This window comes from Nyctibius grandis, chromosome 14 (assembly GCF_013368605.1).
Source record: "Nyctibius grandis isolate bNycGra1 chromosome 14, bNycGra1.pri, whole genome shotgun sequence".
NCBI lineage: Eukaryota > Metazoa > Chordata > Aves > Nyctibiiformes > Nyctibiidae > Nyctibius > Nyctibius grandis.
This window is the reverse complement of record NC_090671.1, coordinates 9,389,199-9,416,491: the sequence shown is the minus strand read 5'-3', so window position 1 is coordinate 9,416,491 and position 27,293 is coordinate 9,389,199. Positions and strand designations below refer to the sequence as shown.

Here is a 27,293-nt window from a genome sequence, read left to right as displayed (position 1 = left end):
AATATTGATGCACTTTGTGCCAAATTCACTGAGAATTACTAACTATATAATTTCAGTATTTACTCATTGAGCTCCCTTAGTTCACTAGGTAAGCACACTCCATCTCTAGCAGAATGCACTCAGTGCATTAATATTTCAAGAGTATCCTTGTGACCACACAGGAAGCTATAAATACATGATGCACATACTTCAATAGACCGTGGTGCCAATTAATGTATCTTCTGTGCATTTGGTAATTACAGCTCTCGCCTTAAGTCCACTAATGTCACACACACACACACAAAAATCAAATTATATCTGCAAAATAAGATTCAGAGGTACACACTACAGTGGTCTCTTGAATAGGTATTCCTGATGAAGCAATATAAAAATGTGTTAAGTTTGGGATTCTTTTCAGAGAGAACATAATATTAAGTTTACTTTGGTGGCATCCAGATCTACAGTCATGTGAAGACCTGATCATTCCTTGGTTTCTATCCAGCTTGTTAGCTAGTTCTTCTAATTTGCAATACCATCTTTTATCTGTGGCATGACCTCACGATCGACTTTGATTAGCAGGAAGAGGCAGGCATTCAAAATAGCAGCAGTCAAAAATGGAACGTCATTGCTAGAAACATTTTCAATCAAGCAAATTCTGACAGTTCTTCTTCCTCCCAAAGCCTTTCGTGAAAAAAACAAAGGTATTTGTGTCCTAACTGAATAATAATATGCCAGACTCCCTCTGAACTCCAAGTTCTATTAAAGTTCTTCTTACAACCCAACTCCTTGGGTATGGCCCGAAATAGGCCATAATGTGCTTTAGTATGGCTGTTAATGAACCATTTCAAATGGATCCTGGACACTGAAGGAATTACATGCTGTGTAATTGATCTAAGAACAGATTAGGACTGGTGCTATTTCATTAAATCTTATTAGCTCTGGCTTAAGTACTTAAAATTGCAGCTGTCCTGTGTCAGACAGATTACACCCCTTGTCACACGGCAAGTGAGGTTTTCATCTACTAGACCACAGTTTTTAGAAAGGAGCAGGCTGATGAAAAGAAATATAAACAAAGGACTGCGAAGGCCTGATCTTCAGATACACCAAGCCCCAAATTATTCATTGAAATGAGAGAGAGAGTTCAACACTCTCAGAATATGTATGAAGACCTGTTGTTTGTTTCCATATTTTTGTCTTAGATCACTTCTATGGAACCAGAGTTTAGATTTTTGGATGTGGAACAGTCCTGGAGAGTTCTCAGCCCTCATGGATGAGCCCAATATACATCTTTATGTAAATTGTGTCCTTCAAAAACACCTATTTTAGCTTTTCTTTCTCTTAGTTGCTTCCCACTGGAGGTTAGCATGCCTCAGGAACCACTGAGCCCATAAAGCTAGAAGACAGTTGTGGTGGAAGAACAAATGGCTTTAATCAAGGCAAGAATAAATTCAGCTTGGAAAATAGTTTATAGCTCTCAAAGGAAAAAGGGCTTTTTTTTCCCCACAGGAATCAAACTAATTTTTAGGGATCTTGACATGCTTACAGAAATGTATTTTTTACTGGTTTGCCTTTGACAGCAGTGTACCAGACATGACGTTCTTTCTCACCTTCTATTCTTCTCTCCTAGGACCTAATATTTAACTCCATAATCTCCTAAATCAAACAAAATAGCAATTGAAGATTTTGATCTGAATTTCTCTACAAGGCATATTACACTATATCAAATATTTTTCATAATATCTGGACTGCTGTACTGTAGGAAACAAGACTGGAAATTTGAAACAACGTTAAGCAGGACTTCAGATTATACTAAGGGGTGAAACACTGACAAGAGACCCATAGACTTTGGTTAAAACAGATAATACTCAAACCTTTTTTTTATTATTATTCCTTTTATGAGAGAATATTTAAGACCCTCTCACATGCAGAGTCACCATGTTAATACCACAGCCAAAGCAGTGGTTCACACAGATAAAGACTAAAGTAAAAATAATCCAACAGATGTTTTTCAAATATAATAGTTTCAGTAAATCTTAAAAAAATGACAATCACAGAAAATACCAACTCCACCTTTAAGAGTTATTTGAATTCTTTCCTATTATTCTGTAAATCTCAAAGCCATTAACCTATCACAAAAATCTGCTTTCCTTCTTGTACTGAAAGTCTGGTTCTTGCAAGCTCTCTGCAGCCTGTGGCCTCTGCGCTCACTGCTGACCACTCTCAGTTAGATGGTGTGGCCACATTCAAATGCTTTGCACTGGGCACTGAAAACGTGCAGTAGCAAAATTCCAAGACAACCAACTCACATTCATTAGGGTGGTGTCATAGCGAAGAGTTGTCACGCTTGCTTGAAATCTTTGCCAGTAAACACAGATCTATCCAGTCTTCTCAGCTTTGAAGCTCCTAAACCACAATGCAACACTCCTTTTAGGATAGTAAATGTAAAACCTGGTATTCCTCCAAATATTCAGCCTTCCTTTTTCATTTACTCAGGATTTGAAAGGCTTGCTGTGCCATTGCTAACCAAGGATCAAGTGTAGATCAAGACAGCAATTCAAGACAAAGAAAAAAAAAAGGGGGGGGGGGGGGAAGCATGTGGCATGTTTGCTTCTGTTTGGTACAGTAACTTTAACAGTTAGGCATTTAGTAGTCACACTGATATATAATGACGTTCAACTTCCAGCCATCTTCATATAACATAGTTAGCAGTTACTCATTGAAAAGACTACAAATGGTGTGAATGACCTGTGACGTTACTCCCAAAAAAGCTCACCTGGTAAAACGGTCTTTCCCTTCTTTTGCCTTCTCACCTCCCTTGGCCAAATATTTCAAGGGGTAAAACTCCATCAGAGTAATAAAAGAAGAGTACAGCTTTCATACAATTTAAAAGGGAGAAATTGTATCTGGAGAGAAGATGAAAAGTCACTTACAAATAGAACTCCTGTACAAAGCCTTCAACATCTGCTCCATAGATGGTAACCATCCTTTAAAATTGGCTAATAGGTTAGCATAAGGAGGTTAAATGCAGGGCAACTGTTCCCAATCTCTATTTAGCTGTAAGCTTCCTACCTGTTTAAGACCTGCAGGAAAGTTTGAATACTGAGCTCGTCCATGATTTTTTGCTATATTGCTTGATTCATTAAAGATGCTACCCTGCAGGTCTTACTGCACCGTTCAAAAGATTGTGTTCAACTAACCAAAACATGGAATTTTAAGAATTTTTATATTTAGAATCTCACTCAGAATTATTATTTTGTATATATTAATGCATAACCTGTTCTACATGACATAAATAAACATCAGCAAATAGCCACCAGCAAACTCCAGGAGCATTGGCTTTGTATTGCATCTTGCACAGCTTCAAAAATGAAATTGTGGCAAAATATAGTGATATGCTCTCTAGATACCAACAAAGAGTTGACAAGAACTGATGGATTTTGCATGTTAAAAGTAAATATTTTATCACATATCATGCCCTTGAAAAATTAACTTTGTTTCCATTCTATTTTGTTCAGCATACCTTGAAATAGGAATGGCAAAAGCTCAAGAAACAGATCACCAAGATTCATGGTACCGCAGTGTCTGCAATTACCTATTTTCCTGCCTCAGTAAAACAAAACAAAACTTTTTTTAAAAATTACTATAAAATATTAAACAGTGCACAGATACCATCTCTGTCTCTCCTTCAGTATGACTGTATCTTCTGTAATGAAAAGCTGTCTGCCATGGACCCACATCCAAAGCCTGCTGACACTGACAGTGGGCATCAACTTTGACAGCCTTTTGGATAAGGCCTTGACATTGCTCTGGCCACCTGTGCACAGGTACTGCATGAACCACTGGCTATGTTATTAAATTCAGGTTCACAAAGACGGTGTCAATGGGCCAACTACAGTAAAATATTTATATTTCAGAGTAACAGTATTTATATATGCTGCCTAGTTCTTGCTCTAATTTGCCCTTTTATCACTAGGTTTTTGTTTGTTTTTCAAATACTGAAAAGACTTTGTTGGTTTGTTCAGGAAATTTGTCTAGACAGTGCTCACAAAGCGGATTTGCTCACATTTGACATTTTCACAGGATGGGTAACAAAATGGAAGATTCAAGTTGTTAAGTTCCACAGATGGCACCTAAGTCAGTCAACTTATTTTCAGAAGTAATATCCAGCTTCCAGGCAGTTTCTGGAACAACACAACAGTGCACCTGCATGCCTAGCACTGCAGGATGGAAACCTTGCACTTGCTTACTCGGGGCTTGTGGGCCAACTGAGGCCTCTAGACATTCGTCCATCTACTAGGACATTTACTGCCTCAAAGGAGTTAAATATGCAGGTGCTATACTGTGATGCCTTTACAGCCAAGAAATGTGAAATGTGGCAATATAATGGAGCATGTGGCTATTTTACCTATTTAACATTTACCTGTGTCTAACTAGAAGAGGTCTCCAGAATGCTGCTTTTTAGCAGCTTGAAGGTTGAGAACCACCTGTAAACATCTGTGGAACAGTCTCTTTGTAGAAACAGAGACTCCTAAACAATCAACCTTGAAATTTATCATATAGTATATTATATTTCCAGTAGTATTTACAGATCTTCTTGTTTAGTACAATGAACCACACATGCTTAAAAGGTACAATTTTTCCAGTCCCCTTTTATACGAAGTACAATAAAAAAGGCACATGATTATTCACCATAGGAATTGTGCACCACTTAATAACTTAAAGCTAAAAAGCTACCCATCAGAGAACTCTCTTTATGAGGCAGTATTGGGATCTCTCCTTTGAACTCATCATAGAAACATCTGGCTATTAATTCCTCTAGGAGAGCTTAAGGAACCCACTTTTCGGTTGTGTTCTGATCTTCCCAAGATTTCCAAATCAACAGAAAACTCTTGTTAAGCTTCCCAGGTCATCATCTACCGGAGCAAGGAAGAGTCAAATAGGACATGTATGTGTATGCTTTTTGTTTTCTTCTTTTTTCCTTTGAATGCCCAACTATGGAGGACTCTTGAGAGCCAAGTCCAGTTCAAACTAATTTGCTTTAAGACAAATGCCTTGCAAGATATGGCACACTGAGCAATGGACAACGGCAGGAGAGGCAGCTTCTCAGCCCCAGCAGTCAGTGTCGGCCGTGTTTTATCCAGTTTCTAATCATCCATTTTTGCCCCGAGCACCTTTGTACCACTAATCTGAGCCCAAAATTTGCATCCTTTGACATTTCCACTTCTAGACAACGGCCAGTGTCTCTGCTGATGATTGGACCATTCTGAGAAAAAAAATTAAAAAAAAAAAGAAAAGAAGGATTAGAAGAAGGAATAGAAAAGGTGAAGACACTAGAAGAAAAATAGTGCTAGATCTGTAAATCCCTAGAAAGCACTATAAAATGCCTGGAAAGTTCTGTATATATCAAGTGATAAAAGTCCCTAGAAAGTGCTAGAATTTCCTAGGAGAAAATAGATAATCCATACAAAGTGCCAAAACAATTCCTTGATAATTCTAGATTTAGGAATTGCTAGAAAATTCCCCAGAAATCACTAGAAAAATCTCTAAAAAGATTTTAGAACCTTTAGAATCACTAAAGAATCCCTACGGACCCCACAATATAGGAAATCCCAGAAACTGTAAGAATGCCTAAGTCCTAAAAATTATTTGAAAGCTCTAGATCTAAAAATTCCTAGAAAGATGCTAGAAAAATTCTAGAAACAAATATTCCTAGACACTAAAAAAAAATTACAAGTATGTACTTGACAATCACTACAGAAATTGAGAATATTCCAAGAAAGGATAACTAAAAATTCCTAGAAAGCATAGCACAAAATGCTTAGTAATAATATAAGAAAATTCCTGGATAGCACATGACCTATGGAAAACATATCTGAGTATTTCTAGAAGGCATAAGGGGGGATTCCTAGAATAGTCCTCTAAAGACCTCCTTGTTTTTCATTCAATATCCTCTAGAGCAGCATTCCTCTCCAATTCATCTCTGCAAGGCTCCCTGAGCTCTTCCCTACCTGTGTGAAATCCCAGAACCTCTGTGCTGGCCTCAGGACATCTTCACACTTCTTCAGAGTGGGTGTCCTGCCCTTCCCGTCGTCAACGAGGCATTTGGAGTCGGGCAGAAAGGCGGTGGAGCCCAGCGGCCCCAGCTGCAGGACGCCTTCAGAGCTGTAGCGGACGAGCTGGGGAGGGAAGGGAAATCTTTAACTGCAGCCCCAGGGCCCCCAGCGATGGGACACAAAGCCGACCTGCCCCTGCCTTCCCTACCAGCTTCTGCCCCAAGCACTGGTGAGGAGTCCTCGGTCCTGCTGCATGGTGGGACCTTCCAGGTCCGGCACACACTGCTCAAGGGCAAAGCTTGGGAAACTTGTTTTACCAACACAGGCTCTCTCCTAGGACACAGTATTCCCTTCTGCTCCCCACCATTCCCTGCCCACTATTTCCCTGCAAAAGGGCAATCAAGAAAGTGATCAATATGTAAATCATACCCACTCAGCAGGAGCTGATTTAACAAGGACACGATGTCAATTTGCCATGCAGTTTGTTATTAAGAGCTGTTAGAGGCTATTGATAGCAACAAGTCTAATTTTGTAAATAAATGTTACTGAAAAAATCCAACCATGCAACCAGTATCCAAAAATATGAGAGGAAAAAAGAAAAGAAATCATGAGGGAAATAACAGCAAATTTGCTAACATACGCTTCAGGCCTACATCATAAAGCATCACACACTGATATTTCAGTTTTGTGTGAGGTTTAACTGTTCTGCAGTTTAGTGGTGTGGTAAATGCTACTGTCTGTAATTAGAGGCTTCAGGTGAGGGCCATTTATTATTTGAGAAGGTTTTTTTAATTAAAAAAAAAAACCTTAGGCACAATCATTCATGTCAATTTTTACAGGAGTGTAGGTTTTTTTTTTAACCTTTCTTCTATTTTAAGAGATGATTTCACTTTCCTCAAGTCATTCACAGTAAAATGGCCCTCAAAAAAAAAACCCGTATGTAGAAGGTGAGATTAAAAAATTGTTCTTTTGTAATTTTTGTGTGCCAGAATATTATTACATTCATATTGGACCAAGGGAAAATAAAGACATAAAGAATATCTGTAGATAGCTCTTGTCGATCAGGACTAACTGTCACAATACAAATGTGTGATGGAAGAGAACTGTTTTGCTCCGTTCACAGCAGCCTTTTTCTGTAAGCAGAGGGTGGTTGCCCATTTGCTTTCTGACGCTGCTACATTTTGGGTCAGAGAGGAGGGTGACGCTGCTCCTGAGCTCGCTGGGATGGCACAAGCTCCCGCACAGCACACGTGGGAAGGGACACAGCCAGCGCGGAGCCTGCAGACTCCTGGGAGAGCAGGCAGCAGACAGAAACCCACATCTCGAGGCACTGGAGGGAAAAAAAGCTTTTCCTAGGGACACACTGGGGACCCTGAAAAGTTTCTTGCAACCCAAGAAGCCACTGAAGAACTGCTGGATGACAGCTGGCCTGAAAAACACAGTCTTGATGAAGGAAGGTTGATTTCAAACCCTTTATTCTGCCTCTTCCAGATCTGTTTTTTCTCTGTTACAGTTTGTTTCAATCTGTATTCTAATATAGCCTCAAAGCCTTAAGGGTGGTTTTAGGATGCTCATTTAGAGGGAAAAGGGGTTCTGTCAGCTCACTATCACATTACACTGAGATAACTATGATAGCGATGGAATCCTCATTTATAAGTTGCAAAAATTAGTAAGTAATCCCCTTAATTACTGCTACTTTCTAGATACTCGAGAGAGAGCTTATTGAGGGAGATTTCAAAGCACATTAAAGTGAAAACGCACAATGTTAATTTGGCAGCAGGCCAATATGTCAAACCAGACCTATCTACTTCGCACTTCTTCTGTGTTTAAATCCAGAGTCATTACACCAGCATAATATTATGCCCTTCTTCCCCTAGAAGTAGTCAAGTGCAGCACCCAGGTGCCAAAAGACTGCAAAACAGAGTCAGCTACATGGCTTGTATGCTGTGAGGCTGGATGCTGCAGGGTGAAGATCTGAGCCCCGGAAGAAATGCAATTATCACCCAGGAAATTCACTGCCTGTCTGGTCTTATTGCTGTTACAAGGCAGAAATTGCTTAACAAGAAAGGGAAGGAAGATCAGAAGTGCCTGCCATTTATTGGATGCTACTGACCAGTGCATGAGATATCATCAATCAAAAAACCTCGAATTAAGAGTCTAGCTTTCTACCGCCATCCTTATTAACCTCAGAAGAATCATGCTGTGAATAATCATATCTTGCTGGTGGTAAAAAGAGCATGGTCTCCTCGTTCCCAGACCAGATGCCCTTTGACAAAGTATGTGTTCATTTTCCCACCTGCCACTTCTGTTCAGAGCAACCATGTGAAGCGCAGAGTTAGAACAGAGCCTACATCAGAGAAAGCAGAGGGATAACCGCATGAGGATGCTCCTTGGTACGAACAACGTCACTGTTGAAGCACTGTCTATACACACTAAATCGAGACAGAGACAGCTCGGTGCAGGAAACTGCTATCTGTACAATGATGAGACAAATGGAACATCATAGGCTTAATTTTCCTGAATCTGTACTTTCTGACAAGAGTCCCAACAGTCACGAAAACTTAGGCTTATCCTAAAATAAAATAGAATTCTAAAAACCATGCACAATTATCTCAATTCAGACCATATTACATGGTAAAGCTTTAACGCCTGCTTCTGCAAAATCAGACCAGAAATTAAGGTTTGAGAAACTACTATATGATTAGTAACATCTCCCTCTGAAGACTTCACATCATAACTTCCTAGAGACAACATAAACTGTGAAAATAAAATAAGCATTAAAATAAGTTGCTTATTACTGTAGACTAGAAATCAAGAATTAGGATACAGAGTCAATGAAATAGTGTAAATTACACCTGCTGTGTTCAAATTTGATCTTAAGTGACACTACCATACCAAGAAAGAACGAACCTCTGAATTTGCATTAGAACTGTGGGCATGATACATTACACCAAATCCATTCCCAGTGCCAGACAGCCAAAATCAAATGACAAAGGCCCCTTTACTAGGGAATATTCAATCCCATTCATTAAAAAAAAGAAAAGTCTGGGCAAGCCTTGATGGGCTGAGAGCCTTAGGTATCCACATACTCCCATTGCAAGCTGCTGAACAGAAACGCAGTTTTATACATCACATGAGGATGGACCTTCGCTCAGTTTCTCCTCTGAATTTCGATCACAAAATAACAACAGGTCACTGTTTGTAGGAAACAGTTACACGGATGGGTCTGGTAGCTTTCCACACTAAATTTAACCCCTCTCTCATGCTTGTTCTGCAAGCAAAAGGAACTCTTTAATGATCCGTCAGCCCTGCAGGTTAAGGTAAGTTGTAAGCTGACATAGAAACTGAAACAGCGAGCTATACAGGAATCCAAAATACCTCAGGTCTGCAGAATACTTGTGATGACAAGACAAACAGATCACAAGTTACCAGACTTCCAGGTTTGTTACAGAATCTCACCCAACGCTTCCTGCAAGTTAAGAAACTACCTTTTCATCTGCCCTGCTCTAAGCAATCAGACCTGCTACCCAGCGTGCGACTCTGGAAAGCTCTACCAAGCAAAGTGTTAAATATCTGCCCTCAAGCAACAGTTTAAGTAAAGCCTTTCATCTCCTCTTATTCCATATCTGTTTGCGTAGCTGCGAGCTCCAGGAATCCAAACGTCAAGATCTCCCTTCTTTCTGCTTGATCTCAATGCTGAGGGAGTTCTCGCTTTCACAGCTGCAGTGCCTCCTCTTTCTCTTGGTGTGAAAGGGAAGAGAGGAGGGCGGAGAAGGAGGCTGTTCACCAGAGCCCTGCTATCCCAGGATGCCATTTTATTAACTTCTCTTCTTTCACATACCGTATAATCAGCTCCACATCACAGCATTCAAGACAGACTCTGAGACACTGAATATTTCCACTGTGGCTGTATAAGTGCTCTCAGATGGTTCCAAACCTGCGTGTCCTATAGCCATTCTCAGAAGCTTCCAGAACAACACATTCCACTTTTTGGGGGTTGTATCCATCCTCCCCATTTTTTACATTTGTTTTACAACAGAAGGGTATTATGTAGTGCTATAGAACCAATGGACTTTATGGGGATTGTACAAGAGAGGCCACATGCAGAGGCAAGGCAGTTCAAGACCCCCAATACATTCCTTTGTTTTTGAATTTTCTCTAGCCCTGGACTGTTTCTCCCAGCAGTACTGGCAAACCTTTTTTCCTGAAAGGGATTAGACTCAAACTTCAGACCCAATGAACACATAAAGAGGACACTACTTTTCTGTAAAGCAAGTTTTGAAATCAATTTAAGACTGATGCAAAACCTTGTCTGGTTATTCCTAGCTGTTAGCTTACCCTGACTTAGCTCAAGTCAAATTCATTAAGCTAAATTGATGTAAACTCAGGCTAAATGAATTCCAGAGCATCCATTAAAGAGCTTGTCCCTGTTTGAATAAAGAAATTTAAAAGCTGATGTCATTGAAAACATGTGATTTATCATGGTAAAAACTGATCTTGAGAATACACATAGGGAAAGGCATTTTCTTCCTGGAGCAGTAATGGTGGAGTGGTTTTATTTTTCACTGGTAATGCAGGACAACACCAGAGGTGTGCAATATGCAAGGAAAATAGAAGGGTAAGAAGTAGAAGAAAAGAACATTTTATCACAGATGAACGGTGATCTTATTCCTAACTCAGCTTTCTTTAAACACTTGACTTCTGTGGGTTTCAGTGGAACCATGCGTATACTAAAATCACTGGTAATTTGCTTGTCAGAATTGAAGAGTATGAAAAACAAGCAAGTCTGTAGCTGAACAGTGAGAGGCTTTCACACCGGTAGGACACATCAAGCACCAGCAATAACCTAACTGGTGAAAATGAGTTCCATGTTTATATTCATTAGGCATGTACAACTAACCCACATCTCAGCTCAGTAGGGGAATTTTATATGCCCTATGCTTGAGATGAAAAATATCAGAAACTGGAAGCTAAACGTAACAGACAATGATGCGCACCCAGGCTGATTAGAAGCAGGGCTTTAAAAATGTTTGTTTAATATATTAAAACGCTTGCTGTCAACACCTTTCATGCTATGTGCTTGAATATCCTTGATTAGGGTTTGTGCAGCTGTGGTTCTCATACTGAATTAATTTTGTAAATTCTGGTGAGATGATAGAAGTTTTCCAGCTGTGTAATCATTAATTAACTTGGCTGCATTTGAGTGGCTCCAACCCATGCTTGTCTGTGAAATACTCAACTTAGATAAAACATCACCTCTGCCTTCTGCTTGGTGTTTCTTACAGAATGAAAACTTTTTTCCCTTTTTCCAGTGTTTTTTTTAAAAAAAGAAAAGGGAAATGGAAGGTGCTGCAGGATGATTTGGTAGATTCACTTTTTGCCTTTTGCGTACTTTTATAATTCTCACACACAGAGGATGATTTGGATTTTAAGGAAGAGTGACTTTCTCTTTTTATACATTTATACAGTGCTAGTAACAAAAGGGCTCTAGCTTGTGGCTGTAATGTAAAGTCTAAAACAGCTTTTCAGGCTTTTCTAGAAAATTCATGTAGACAGGATACTGAAGACCTGTAGCAGAAACAAGCCAGAAGAGATTTAACTGGTCACTACCCAACTTCAACTTCTTGGGCAGTAAATACTTTGGTATTATTTTCACCTGAGAAGAGCTGCCCAGTGTGTAGTCTAGGGCCCACAATTCAAAAGGCATCCTCTACGAGGCAATGTATTTACATCTTATTAAAAGGGAAATGACCTGTTCCTTAATGGAAAAAAATTGGTCAGCGCTGGATGCTGAGAGGTGAGCTACTTTATGCCCCCAAATTTACAAGAGTTAGTCAGGAGAAGCTGGGCACATCGTGCTTCCTTCCAAATAAATTCACAGTAACTTATGTCCTCATCTATTTTCTTCTTCTGGAAGTCAAAGCATATTCTATGAAACAGGAGTCGTGGAAGCAAACAAGCAGGCTAAAGACTTAAATTGCAAAATAAATTACAGTCAGAACCATTTATTTCATTATTCTTCCCAATGCTAGCACAATGACAGCAGATTAGATGTTGCAAAGGGACTTTCTGGAAGGACTTAAATTTGCAACTTTCTGGTCAGAATTAGAATGGACCAAGAGACCAAACTCTGAGTGCCTTGACATCTCTAACTAGAGTCTTCTTGAAAAGCTCATTTACATCTAATTAAGCAGCACTATTTTGTTACCATACTCAAAGGCTGTTCCTCCCACCTCTATTAGGAAAGTGTCAGTCAAATGTTCCATAATGATCCTGCCAAAGGTGGACATTTTGTCAGGAGGAATTACTGTCTATCTCACTTTGCTCTAATAAGGTATGACTCTTCACCAGCTTGCAATTAAGCACAATAAGCAATATTTATATTTTGCTACTTGTTATGCCTCCATACTGATGTACGAGGCAGGACTCCAAATCAATATACGTATGACTGAACTTCAGATAATTGTTAAGTCTGTGATAAGGTCAGAGTTTATTTACGCATGAGAATGTTCATTAATGCAGTTTAGATTTAGATGGTACTTCAAAAGAAACTAGAATTACATTTCAGAAGAAGCTCAAGTCCTGGATTTAAATAATATCCAACTTGTATTTAAAAAACAAGTAACATCACTACGAGCACGGAAAAGAAGAAATGTCATTTTAAAATCTTCACATATCTGTAAAGAAAATAATAATATGCACAGGGAATGACAAAAAAGAAATCTTCTGTTTTAGAAAAGTATTAACTTAAAAGATATTCTTAACTCCCTTTGAAGTTGATGTTAAATATGTGCTTAACTTTTTGCCTACTTGGGGAATCACATTAGCAGCTTGCTAAATCATTTCTGCACAGGAACCTATTGACCAATGAACAGTTAATTTAAAGAGGTATTATTCCTAGAATAAGTCAAGTCATAACGAGAAGGGCTGCTCACTCACACAAACTATCTGAAGTCATCAATCTTCGGTGGATCTCTCTGTTATGAAAACAAATTATCATTATCTGTTTTCCTAACTGGCATCTTCAATGTATAGATTCACATGCTGCACAACCTTGGAAAGAACACCCAAAGAGACTGGAGTAAAGCCAGGTATTTTCCTTTGCAACTCAAGAATATACTGCCAAACTGAAATGCACCAAATTCCTTTTTGTTTCTTCTGAAAATTTTGTATGTTAAAGGTTTCTCATTAATTATGGGATTTTAACCATTTACCTGGGAGGACATTCCATGGCATGGATAAAGGATTGCTTTGTCATCCTCTTCGGCTCCCTGATCTAAGCAGTAGCCACTAGCTTTGCTGTTACGCACCTATAACCGGGTCAGAAAGAAAACAGTTGTATTAGAAATTAATCTATACAATACAAGTCCAGCCTAGCTAAATCTTAGCTGCACTACAGCTATTGAAACAACTGGTATGTAGAACTGTTCTTGTCTGAGAAACACACACTTATTCTCCAGATATGACAGGATGCCAATAGTGAATTTGCTTCAGGAAAAGACATTATTTGGACAACCTGCTGTCTTTACAGACCTTGGGTCAGAGTTATATTTTCAGCAATTACTGAAGGATCAAAACCCCATAAAATTCACACTAAGAAACCCAGGCCACATTTTGCTCCAAATTACCCTTGTGTAAATATAAATTTTGACCTCATCTGTTGAGAATGCAACTTCACCAAACAGCACAGGAACTACCCAGGATTGGTGTTGGATGTAGCACCCTTTTGTTTGCTCCTATTGCTTATATAAAAACAAAAAAAGCTTGCGAAAAAATTTTATTTGAATTGAGAATATAGCATATGGTTATGTACAGAAGTGACGTAAAGCACATCGTTGTGAACAGACACAGCAATAATTACCAGTCTTGGAAGGCTTTCAATATATTTAAAGTTTGGGTTCAGAGATCCAATGAGGTAAAAAATCACGTGCCTCCCCAGACAAGAAGAATTTACAAGTCTATAAAACTGGTCTGGAGCACTTGTGAAATTTCAGGCCTGCCTTTCTCCTCAGGCTAGAAGTATTACACAGGTATTTTGGACACAGAAAAAATTTACAGGTATCTTAAACAAGAAGTTATTTAGATGGATATTTTGAAACAGTCAACAGGTCAGTTTTGGCTTAGACTGTAAAGTATTTGCCTGGCGACCCCATAATATAGAAAAAGCTGCTGGATGAGGTGTCAGAAAAATCAGTAAATAATCCTTCACATTATAGTGTACGAGCGTAACAGGGAATCCGATCGGATAAGGTGGCTCACCAACAATTAAATTTCAGGAGGTTTATTTTATGACTTGGGTACTATAAAGGCTAAAGAAGATGAAGACAGCTTTATGACATGGCTTTAAAAAAATGTGAATTGAGTCACTAGGAAATATATTTTTACTGCTGTTTCAATCTGTTTCACATCTACTCAATACATTTATTTTCCTTTAAACTCACTAAAATCCAGACATCTTTTCCTCCAGGAAAATAACCAGAAGAGAAAGTATTTAATAACAAGCTTGATGTCATTTAGGATGAAGCCTCTAGTTTTTTCATTATGGGCATGTAAGACTGAAGGGAACAATGCCAGTTTATACGAGCTAAATAGCTTGTGTGGCTCTATTGTATTATAAATTTTAATGAATTAGATACTTGCATCACTAAACTTCCTGTTTCACTCAAGAACCTTCTATGCAACCACTCAACAGAAACAAACTTCTTTTTAGAGCCCAGCTTGCTAACCGTCTGGTATAACTGACACAACATTGGCAGTACTGCCGATGTTCTTTGCAGTTAACAGCCTTCTCAGAGCTGACAGTTACTAATAGCTCCTGTTGAATTTACTAAACGTCTTTCCTCAGTTACTGCCAGGGATAGTTATATTAGGATGCAAAGTGATATTATGCAATAAAACTTGCACTTTGTATCAATATCTGAAGTGCCTGACTTATTTTTACATGAAGTCAATCAAATGGAACAGAAAGGAAGAATGTCCATCTAGTTGTCTTGCGTGAAAATAAATTGCCTTTGGATTTAAATGTAGTTCAAGTAGACAATTAAATCAGAATCTTAAAAATATTATGCAGCAGGAGAGCTCCTAGAACTTCACCCCAGTTCACAGTCATAAGTGACAGCAGTCCTTATATTACAGGCATGTGATACAGGTTTTAAGAGTTACACAAGGCATGTCTGACTTCTCTAAAGATTGGGGTCAAGCATATGTAGTTCACAGAAGAGAAAGTAATGATCCAGACAGCTGAGGTGAACTGAAACATCTACACATTTCTAACACGTTTGGATCCAGCATTTTATTAGGGTTAAGTAATCTATCCACTCAGCTATCTCCGAGTAGGTGTTCCAAGGTCTTATTCAATACTGGTACACAAGCGAAAATGAAAATACAGATTCTGAGCACAAAGCAGCATAATTGTTTTTCCTCTAATGACTTTTTCATGATGAGATAAAGACCTGCCAAATGGTAGCCTCACCTCATAATCTGAACAAGGTTATGTTGCTTTTTATCCTGAACAAGGAGGATTGCAAAAATGAATTAATAAAATGATCATAATCCTTCAAATAGTTCGGCAAAACCCAAAAAAGGGGTGGTTCTTTACCTAAAAATGATTCAGTAAACTCAACTGTTGTCATTAACTGTAATTATTTTAGCTCTCTTGACTGCTGATGTTTTCTTGATGATGTCTGTGGCATCCTATTTGGGAAAACAATTACCTCAAGTTTATGTTCTCAGAGCTGCTCTATTTTAAAATGAAAGGCCACAGAGGTTGCGTATCATCATTAGTGAGAATAATTTCATCTGATATGCTCCAATGAGAGGGATAATGCTTCTCAAAGCCACACTTCTTAGTGTTGACCACAAGTAGGGGAGGACATTTCTGTTACTACTACTGTGCTGACCTGAAATTGCTCTGTACATCCCGATACCCACCACTAAGATGAAAGGACTGCTCTAATGCAGCCATGATGTATTTTCAGAGACATACAGTACCTCTCCATAAGTGACTGTATTATTATAAACCCTCATTTCAGGATAGACGTTCTCCAAGTACCACTTAAAACTCCGGCACTGCAGTCGCTGTCGTAGAGCTATTCTTTCAGAAACATCTCCAAAGTCAACTCCAGGGTTCTACAAAGCAGAGAAAGAATAAAGGAATTTCACTGCATTGACTTTACAGTTATTTTCTTCACTGAAACCAAATTGGAGTTCATTTTGTATACCAAGCTGTACTTCCCTCTCTTCTTTCTCTTTTGTAAGTAGCAGCTCTTCAAACAGCTGCTCTTGAGAGCAGACAATAAATATTAATGAAAGTCAGTGGAAAAAGGATAACGAACAAGCAAAAACCAAACATAAATCAAAATAAGAAGAATACAATAAGAATGTTGTTACTTACAGCAATTCTAAATGTTTGCAATCAAAGCTGAACTCCTTTGCTTTCAGATTTGTTAGGAATTTAGGCAGTAAATCTGATCTAAGATATGGCAGCTTGATCATGGTTTACTCTAGTAACAGCCTTGGGTATTCACTAATGTAACTGAGATCAGAACAGACTTGTTAAAGCTTCAAAGCAGAGCTGCTCAAAAAGTCATTAAGCTCCATTAAACATTTGCATAGCCCAGCGTTCAGTTTGTACGGGAAGTGGAGCTCATTTGCAGACTTGAGCCATAAAATGCAGTTAAACACAAAACCTTCTTTATAATTCTACTTCAGAATTTAATTCATGTTTGAATACAAATCCCACGAAAAACACAGACTAGAAGAGTCAAATCAAGATGATCAAACCCAGCCATTTAAAAAATGCCAGGTCCTGAGGTAGGGTCTGTTGATTTAAACCATTATAAATTGTCACAGTTCAACACTGAGACAGTAAGAGTTACCTCATCTAAAAATCTTTTCCGACACTGTATGAATCAAATGGACTGAAACTGGGGAGTTTTGCATGGATCTGGCTTAAGTGCCTTGTACATTTCCTCCAGAAAGATTTCTGTACGTTTTACAAATGATGTCTAACGCAGGGTTACAAGACAGCAGCACATCTTAGCTCAGGGTTTATTAGAATCCCCAATAGATGCCTAGTTTTCAGGAGAGAATACAAGTGTAATACTGAGCAGGTTTTTCTATTTGCCACATGAAGACTTTGCTATGCTCACTGCTGCTTGCTGATGCGTACTTTGTCATGAGCTCTGTATGCAGCATCCATCCAAATGAATGTTAATTTATGTACTACTTCAGGCTACGTGGAAGGAGAGCAATTCTCGGAGGCACTCAGTACAATAAATCATTCAATATAAGATTCCTTTCCCTCTAAAATTGTCAAGGAATAGATCATAAGCAGGGGCATATTAAATATTTGGTTAACTAAAATAAAGCTGTGCTGACCTGCTTCTGAAGGTTATAGGAATATGATCTTGCAGATGTGTGCAAAGATCATCTGCTAATCGAGATACACATTAGGCACAGATCCTCAATAACTTGGAAGGGAATGAGTTGTGAAAAAGATGGTGTGAGTTATGAAAGGGTTAATTTGGATGGGTTTTGATATGGAAGAAAGCTTCTATTTTACTTGCCTCCTTTCTGCCCTGTTCTAAAAGGGGGCAGCGCCCTGTTTGCGGTGCCATTTCTACAGAACACAAGAGCAGCAAATTGAGCAGCTATGAAAATACTGTGCTTACTTCTGTATTAGCTGCAGTCATCACGTGCGGGTTACAGTGTGATGGTACAAGAATGAGGTGTCCACAGAATTTAGTATGTGGACATAGTCTTTTTAACCAGGCAGTAAGGTTTCTAGTTCTCCTGCAGAAGGTTTTTCTTACGGCTTATAAGAGTACAGTCCTTCTTAGTCATCTAGATTGAATACTACAGTGGGATAACTCTGTGAACACTAACACTAGCTTCCTTTTCCTGAGAGCTAGTGGGGTTATTTTTATGATGCACATTTTATCAATCAATTTATTTTATGGAAAGAAAATTTTAATGTTCAGTACTTCTGCTGATTTTATGTCTCTAATGTAGATGTGCCTGTTTGTTTTTTTTTTTAAGCACTGCCGTATAGCTCAGTGCAGAAAACTACATCAATGAGTAATCTCAGAGAGATTAAAGGAAATCATGTTTTGATGTAAAGGCTTATTTAAATATCTTGTCTTCTCTCAGAATTCATTTGCAGACAGCATCAAGCAAACAAGTTTACCAAGGTTACTTTTTCATCTCCTATTTGAAGCTGACTATTTTATCAAATGGATGCAGACAGGGCCAAAATGCCTCTAAAAACTTAGATGGACACTGCTTTGTCTTCCTCCAGCTATCACGGAAATCTTGTGTGGGAAAGAAGTTATGCAGTATTGCCTTTTATTAAGGCAAAATAATTCTCTGCAATAACCTCTCATGCCAAAAGAAGTCACCAAAACACATCTTCATAGAGACCTTGCACAGAGTGTCCAATACTGAAGAGCAGTAAGTGAAATTCAGACATGTGTGAACATCTGACATACTCAGACATCACACGGAGAAGAATGTAACATTGCTCCTTTAGGTATGTGCATTTTCAAAACTACAACGGGAATGAACAAAAATGGGGTTTGATATATTACCTAGGTACCAAAGCACAAGTAGATATTTAGGACACAGACTAAATCTGATGAAGTCTTTGACAAGACTCCCATGACTTTGATGGACTCTAGGTCATAACTGAATATTCACAAAGACTCTGCTGGGTTGGCGTATTTTCCTGTTCCGATAGGAACATTCCTGTTTCCATTTACTTCAGTCAGCTCTGGACAAACCTTTCATATCAGAGTTAACTAAAGCATCGTTACCTACAGATCGGAGTATGCTTCCCCTCAGCTGCCCGCCCTGTGCCCCTTCACATGAATAATTTGGATGCAAATACCACTAAAGAATAGAGCAGCAGTCAGCTTTCACCTGACTGGGATATAATATATCTCTCTTCTCTCCAAGAATTATGCTCAGTGGAGGTGTAGCATGTGATATACTTACAGAATAAAGTGATAAATTGAACCTCCAGTTTATCTAATATTTATATTACATGGATTCCTAGAGGTCCCCACATGCCATCTACAATTCATATACACAGTGAGAAACGCAATATGTCCACATTGCAACTCTCAGCCTGTAGACAATAAACCTAGTTAACGCGTGATTCTTTTATCGCATACTTTGTTTTTTATGCTGGTGAGGTCTACTCAGTCTCACGATGAATGATATTTATTTAGACATTTCTATAGTCCTCACCACTGTAGCATATGAACACCTCAGAGTTTAATGGCATCCCAAATTAATGACTTCTTCTGAGAAAGCACATAAAACTGAAACATCATGCTCTAGTTAAATTACAAATCTGTGTCACTGCTCCTGAGCATACAACAAAACTTAAACTGAGGAAGAAAGTTTATACGGCAGAACTCTCTGTATTAAGCATGCACCAACATGCACTCTTCCCCCTAAGCTTAGCCCACTTTGTACAACCGTAGTGACATCCTTCACCTCAAAGAGCTAAGTAGGAACAGCCATCCACGTTTCTGCCTCTGGTCAGGAGGGAGCGTGACCCGTACTTACTGCCATGGGGATGTTCCACGCCATGTAAACGTGCGACTTGAAGTCATCCATCCAGACCTCAGCAGCCCGCAGGGCGTTGCGCTTTGCATAGTAATCAATGTCGTTGTTGTAGGGTTTCTTTGTGCGTTCAATATGTGCCACGCGAGAGCAGGGTAACACCTCCATGCTTCCTCCGCACTGCCAGACCTGGGAGAGTTGGAGGAAAAACAATTACTTTTTTTTTTTCCCCTCTCTTTCTAAGGTGATACAACTGCTTCTTTTCAGATGCTGTATGTAGAGTGTTCCGTAGTCGAAGATGGGTACTATCGACGATTCACAACGATCGCCTGATTTACATGCTCTGGGGGTGAAACCCCTCTCTGCACATTGGCTATGGATGAGTCCGAGGTGAATGCAGCTGGCTGTGTTAGGTACATAAATTTAGATGCCATAAATATCCAAGTCCTTCCCCATAATGCCACTGTTCTTGGAACCATTAGGCAGAAGACAAATTATAAGGTGGTAACCTTTATTGTAGGGACTAATTTCACCTTGTGCTTGTTACTGAAACTTCAACAAAAGTCAGTTGTATCATCTGGCTGCGTTTGGCACTGTGTATGTGGCGGTTACTGTATCAGCTCTCCAAATCAACTAACAAACTTTTAGTAGTTTAAATGTGACTGCCAGAAAAAAATCTGATACACATTTAGCGTACATAAGCATCTCAGATGACTTATTCTGCACCAGAGCCTTTTATGTGGGGATTTGAACATTTCCTTTGGGAAACAGAAGGAAACAAATTACCCACATGCACAATACCAACAGAAGAAAAGAGCATGGAAACACACTTATTTTCTCATTATAGAAACTTAGACTTTGATTGCGTATCAGTCAATTCTTCTTTTCTTTTTCTAATCTAGCCCCTGCAGGCTTCACTGATTTTCAGCGCAGCAATTCTCCCTTCACAAACACGCTTTGCCCTACCTTCATCCGTAAGAAACGGGCACTGACTTACCTGGCCGGTACAGAACGTCCCATGGAAATGTTACCCAAGAATAAAGACATGACTCTCAGCGCAGGATGTCTTGGCGAATCTTGCCATTAACCAAAATGTGTGTTTATTTAGCGACAGGGGTTACTGCCACACTTGGCAGCGGGTGTGAGCACAGCGAACGCATTCCTCACCCAGTGCTCCTGCGTCCTCTCAGCTGCTTACCTGCCAGGCAGCGAGGAAAGGAGAAACCTCTCCTGCAGCCCCGTCACATGAGAAGCAATAAATGACCACTTCTCTCTCTACCCCTGAGTTGAAGAAGATGGATAAAAGGGGCTGAGTGGAGACTGTGTCACCCAGCCTTCCCAGACACCACTGTACCCATTACTGTGCAATTTTTTCTCGTTGTTTGTTTACTGTCTGATTTCCATGGTGGGAAACAAATAGGACTTGTCTCTGCATCAGTGAGATCTGGAGTGATGCAGAGTGAGTGAAGCTTATGAGTTTCAGTTCCCTCAGGTCTGCACCTAGTACTACAGTCTAGCTGAAATAAATAAAAGATATTAAAATATAAGCAATAATTCATTGCTTTCCAAGGTTGCCTTTTACTGAGCATAAGAGCTCATTCCCAGACAAGACGCATTCCAGAACAACACTGGGACAGTTCTCCACCTAACCTGCCTTCTCAGGGACAAAGATAAATTGCTGGGAAAGTGGCAGATAAAATCTTCTCCTTCAGTTTGGCTTTTTTTTTTTTTTTTTTTAATACTTTGTTAGGTAATATTTATTTGCTGCTTTCCGAACAGCTCTGTTGTAAATCACTGGCCACTGAAATTTGCATTTGATGAATGAAATACACTGAAAAACACACTGATCATAAATTTGGACTGACATATGCTGAGGGTTTCCAGTGCAAAGGGGAAGTGTACAGAAAAGAAAGGAATTAATTGATTTTCATGGCCAGAAGGAGAAACAAGCAGTACACTTTAGTATACTGCTACTCGCCCAACCCATCCTGGAAGTTAGCTATTTAATGCACAGCACATTTTTCTTTCTCTCGGTATGGCTAATGACCTTGTAATTTTTATTTACATATAACTTGGTACCAAGGGCAAATACATTATCTGAGCGACAGATTTATTTCCTTCAAATGCCAGTGCTCATGAAAACCTGAAAAGAAAAAGGTACTAAACAGCAACATTAAAGGAAACAGTTTAACTCATCTGTAAATTCAACACAAAGTTATTTATCAGCGATAAATTCTCCCCAGATGAAATCTACAGGGAACTCAGACACCTGGCTTTGAAGAAAACACAACAGAAAAAGGCAGCAGCAGCCTCAGGCCAGATTCTGCTCACCCTGTCAGCCAGGATCTTCGGTGCTCAGCAGCCAGTGTGAATTTGCACTGTGGTGTGACCGCCCCATCTGCAGTCGTCTAGATCGCTTTACTTTTACATTCAGTCCCTTCTTTCCCCTACCCCTCAGTCCCATTTTGCTCTGTAAAGAGACAAAATCTGCTGAAGAGTAAGAAGGAAGGAAACAGCCAGGAAATAATCAAGGAAATTTTGCTTCCTATGAAGACGCCGATTTACCCCAGGTGACTTGTTTTTTTTTCCCGGGAATATGTAACTTTTAACACCAGTTGGGGATGTTTCCCAGGATAAGGGTGGGATTTCCAGTCCCAGAGAAGGAGAACTGGATGTACAGCGTATGGGGCGATGAGGCAGTCAGGTAGTTGTGTATCACCAGGCATACATCGTAGAATCAGAATCATCGCACCATCATTTCTCCATATCCCAGATAAATGCCACAGCTGCTCAACTATGGGTCATTTCTTTTCAGGCCAGACAAGGTCTCCTGTTTCACTTCACAACGATTAGTTGCTGTTCAATGGAGCACAGACATGACTCTCTATACCCACACCCTTGCAGTGCACTGCTAAGTACGGAGAGTGAAGCTCTTGTCCTCTCACTTTCCAGCCCAATGATTACCTAAACTTACACAAAATCAGAGTTTCAGTAGTACAACTAAATATGTGCATCCAAAACCAGACAAGATCCCAGTAGTTAAGAATAGTCACGTGAGATTTAGATGAAGACTCAAGATTTGTGTCTGAATCACGAGGATGGGGAGGTTTAGCAGCACTTTCTCCCCGCTGGACACACAATTGAAAGACCCACGTGATTCAGAAAGCCATTGCCTGTCTGCCTCTAACTACAAGAAGTCTCTGAAATACAAAAAAGGATGAAAGAATGAGGAAAGTTTTACTGCATTAAACAGATAAGAGATGTGAGTCAGTGGCTGCCCCTGAAACTGGTTGATTCTCCTCCTCTTTTCATCCTCAAAACTGTATTTAATGACCAATTTTAACAGTAGTAAACAACCCATTCCTTTCCACATCTAACTATGAAATTATGTCAGAAAAATAATTACGTGCATCTACATAGCATTTATCAAGCAGAGTTCTTAAAGTGCCCCACTATGGGAAGCAAACTATTTCTACTTGTGAGTATAAAATGATGCCCAAATCCCTCCAACTTGACACTTTTCAGGCGATCAGAGGAAACCAACTTCCATATCTATGACAACTTCTGGGGTAACAACACATTTCCAGCCCAAGTTATTCCTCTCATACTGAGTTGCCAACATTAAATGTGTGTTTCAAGGTTCATTTACTGAGAACGTGGAAGGTGAACGGTCTCTATGAGACTCTCCCTACAAGGGTGCACCTCACTGAAACGCACACTCAGGCTTCTCTTCCCCCCATGGAGAGGGAATTCCCCAACAGTAAACTTTGTTTCTGGCATCACAGAATGCACTCATCAAACCTGTACTGTGGGTAACAGCCCAGGCCCCACTGAAGGTAGATACAGGCTCAAAAGATGCCCTGGGCTGGGCACAGAAGTAGCTCCAGCTGATAAGCAGCAAACAGGCTTGTGCTTTGTGTGCTCCTCGACTCTGCGCAGCTGCTACAGCCCAGGGACTCGGCTTTGCCTCCATGAGTGTCACTGTGCGACATTTTAAGACATGATCAAGTAATTCCAAGAGACACTCAATTTATTTGCTAATCGTAGTTAATTTCTAATTTCGTTATTGCTCTTTAGGCTGCTATAAACAAAATTGATAGCAATATAAATGTTACCATAGCTGTGTTACCTTAGCATTTTTACTGCTAATTATCTCAATCAACTTTTCTATAAACAGACATATTAAGTATTAAGAAGAACAAGTACCCACATCAGGGGTAAATTACAAACTGAATGATAATGTTCTTGGTTTGCGCTACAGTGATTTACTGGCGCTAATTATTAGCTGTTCCTGTACACCTGAGATATGACTGTCCTATAGAAAAGTATTTACCATTTATTATACAATAGTCAATTGGACATCATATTCAAATAGAAACTGAGATGAGACAGTGTCTTGTTTACCATGACCTAAAGAGTGCGCCAAAGTTCTCTGGTCAAGTATGTGATTTAAAAAGGCTAATAAATGGCTATACTTTAACTCATGCCAAAGAAGAAGAAATTTTTTGAGGAAATATATTTTCCCACAATTACTTGTTGCTGAAGTTCCAAACTAAGATTTTTAATAGGATTTAAAAAAAAAATACTGGTTTCCTAAAAAAGATCCAGAAAAGGTCTTAAAACAACTGTCTTTTTTGGATGGAATTATTAGGAAGTACAGTTTCAAAAAGAAAAAACAACACTTCTGACCAAAATCCAGGTATTTTGGGAATGAGGAAAGGAGGCAAAGCAAAGTGAAATGTTAAATTCATCAAACCAATTGGCCCTTTTTGGTGAAAAAACAGTTTTGTACCTCAAAAAAAAAAAAAAAAAGTCAAACAAGCAGCCTGGTCACTGTTGAAGCAGGACGTAGAGCTGGCTGGACCGCTGGGCTAATCAACTCCTACGTCATGGCAATATACACAGAGAGAACATTGCTGAAAGTCTCCAGCTCTGCAGGTGAGATGTATTTCCAATGGCATCATAGCCTGCTGAGTGAATGTCAGAGCTCAAAAACGTCAGGGGATTTGATATCGAGGGGAGCCATTTGCAGCGGGGCAGCTGCAGCTCCCAGGGCGCTCATGCTGGTGGCAGGGAGGGCTCTGCACTCCCCGGAGACTTAGTGCTCTGTACACTGAAAAGCACCCCACGTTACCTTCAGCTGTGCTGGTTTTTGAAAGTACGTGTTTACCGATTAACGAGTGAAACATGCAAAAAATGGCAATGAAATTCCAATATCTTGTGGTCATTCTTATGCATGCTTTTAGGAGTGTCAGGAGAAGAGAGTGCCTGCAGTCTACAAGTGACTAATACTAGAGATTATTCATTGTTTCAGTCAAAACCCACAAACATATAGGCCCTAAGATGACTGTACATGGTTATTTAATTTGGTACAAATTATCCAGGTAAAGCAAAATCCGTAGGTAAAAATAAAAATGGCATTGCTATGAAGGTACAACTGAGGAGACAGTTAACTGTCAACTTAGAAAACTTAGACTGGAAAGAAAGATCATGATCCTTAAGAACTTTGTATCCTGCTGTGAATTTTGCAGTTTAAACACCTCGGTGCTCAGCGAGAGAGAAAAATAAAAGCTTCACCCTGTCTGTTGCAACTATTTTTTCCATCAAATACACCTTTGATTCAAGCAGCTGGAGGGATGAGGTATCAAGGAACAAGTAATAGTAGAAAGGAGACTTCAGCATGGGGGGGATTTGCTTCCAAGCAATTACCCTTTGCTAACAATTTCACAGCCTCTTTTCATGGACACACCATTTCAGTCCCTTGGTCTCAACACTGCAAGTTTACAGACGCCAAAGCAACTCCCAACACAGAGTGAACCAGGTGTTTGCAACACGTTGGGCTCTACCTCTCTTAAAACTAGCCGGGTAAACATTGGCTTGTTTTTCCAAAAAAGAGCTGGGATTAGTCCTGCTCTTTTATAATATAGGAAATCAAGCAATTACTGAAATTTGCAATAATCTGAGACTTTGAGCCCAGTTTTCATAGTTAGCAAGCTCTCTGGAGGTGGTGCCAGAAAGGACTACGACTATGCAACTTGCAACTGTGGCACAGCAGCTTTGTGCTTTATCTCTTTCCAAGAACTTGCAGACATTTCAGTGGCCCTTTGCTGAAAGGAATAATAACTGTCTACATCTTCCAGCGGTAAGAAAATTAGAAGAATCAGCTTCAAAACATGCATGTGGCAGCAGGGTCCTCTCATTTCTAGTGTGCCCAGCAGAGCATGTTACCAGGCATTTCTGCAGTGGCTTCTGTCAGAGGCAGCACTTCAGAGGTGGATGTTCAGCACGTCCTGAAATAAAAACCTTAAGCTAGAACCAGACTCTGAAGTTTTTATAAAAACAGTTCTGAACTCCACCTGAGCAGCACTTCATAGAAGTGGCCTTTCAGATTTCAGACTTTCTTTTCTGCATGAAGCCAACAGAAGAGATGGAGGAGTTTTCAAAGCAGCTCAGATATCCCTGTTTTATCATGTCCCAGCATGAGGATTCTTAAAAGTCAGGGATCTCAGGTTTCCTTCAATTTTCAAAGCAAAGCCTACCAAAGATGGGTGTCTTCTAGACTACCCACACACACCTACGGCAGGACCGGAAAAGATTTTCCTATCATGAAAGAATTTCCATATTTCAGAAATTTTGCTGACCTAAATTGTCAATAACATGAATCTTAAATGTTTTCACTAGTTGAAACACAGGCTCTTTGTCACCCCCACCTTCCTCCCCCCCCAAAAAATCTACCCCAAAATGTTTTTCTTAAACTGAACCACTGATGATTTTCAAAAGATTTGTTCAGTGTTAAAAGCTTCTTTAATATAATCATATTTCAATCTGAAAGGTCAGTTTAAACTGAAAACCCAAACCTTTGTTGCAAAAATAGCAAAACACAATCTTCTGACAACATTAAAAAAAGGTATTTGTTCTCATTTAGAAATTTTGTCAAGGCACAGCCTTTTCCACAGAAGTATTTTTGTTTTAATTTACCAGCTGGAAAAGCCTCAAAAAACTGCCCATCAAACTTCAAGGAGGCCACTGGGCTGACAGTCCTTCTCAGAGTGCATGTGGCCTGGAGGTAAAGATGCTTTAAATCACTGCAACAGACCGTCCAAATGAGGGGATCTGACAGAGTGATTAAATCATGGTTCCTCAAGGTGAAAAAAAGTCTAAGTACTTTCTGGGAAAAGTTGCAATACCTGAAGGGCAGGAGGACACGCAGCCCAGGTAGTAAATTCACAGCAGCAGGTACTGCCAGGCCCTTCTCAGCTCCTTTAACACCACTGTGTAAAATAAAATCCATGTGTACAGCAGAGTTCAGGAAAATCCCTGCTCTGAAGTCAAACAGAAAGATAACTCTTAACATTAAAAACATGCATAGGAAGACAACGCTGTAGTTTCAGCCTCTTTCCAGTCAGCCACGGACCAACAAGGTCTAAATGAGAAGGGATTCTTCAAAATAAATTTGAACCACGACAATAAGATCTTTTTCCATCTGAAACACAGGAGCTCTCTAGTTATCCTCCAGTCCTTAATGGATGTGGCAACTCTTCTAGTGCCCACTCTAAAAACAAAAAATTAGCACGAATATAGCACACTTATGGTTCTTGTATCTCTGATATTGACAATTTACATAGTTCACCAAAAAATGATTTTTCAAAGTAATTTATAGCCTGACATTTTCTTTTTTTTCTAATGGGGTTT

At 39.5% G+C, this 27,293-nt stretch overlaps 1 protein-coding gene across 1 annotated transcript in view; it reads right to left on the bottom strand.

The window, feature by feature from the left end:
* Nucleotides 1–5,095: 5,095 nt before the first annotated feature.
* Nucleotides 5,096–27,293, bottom strand: part of GALNT9 (polypeptide N-acetylgalactosaminyltransferase 9) — a 140,784-nt gene continuing 118,586 nt past the window's right edge. The window contains exons 7-11 of the mRNA XM_068412768.1: nucleotides 19,605–19,790; nucleotides 16,023–16,160; nucleotides 13,247–13,342; nucleotides 5,988–6,155; nucleotides 5,096–5,242 (exon numbers count right to left, since the gene is read on the bottom strand). Of these exons, the coding sequence (XP_068268869.1) occupies nucleotides 5,096–5,242; nucleotides 5,988–6,155; nucleotides 13,247–13,342; nucleotides 16,023–16,160; nucleotides 19,605–19,790 (735 nt within the window). The remainder of the gene's footprint in view (nucleotides 5,243–5,987; nucleotides 6,156–13,246; nucleotides 13,343–16,022; nucleotides 16,161–19,604; nucleotides 19,791–27,293) is intronic.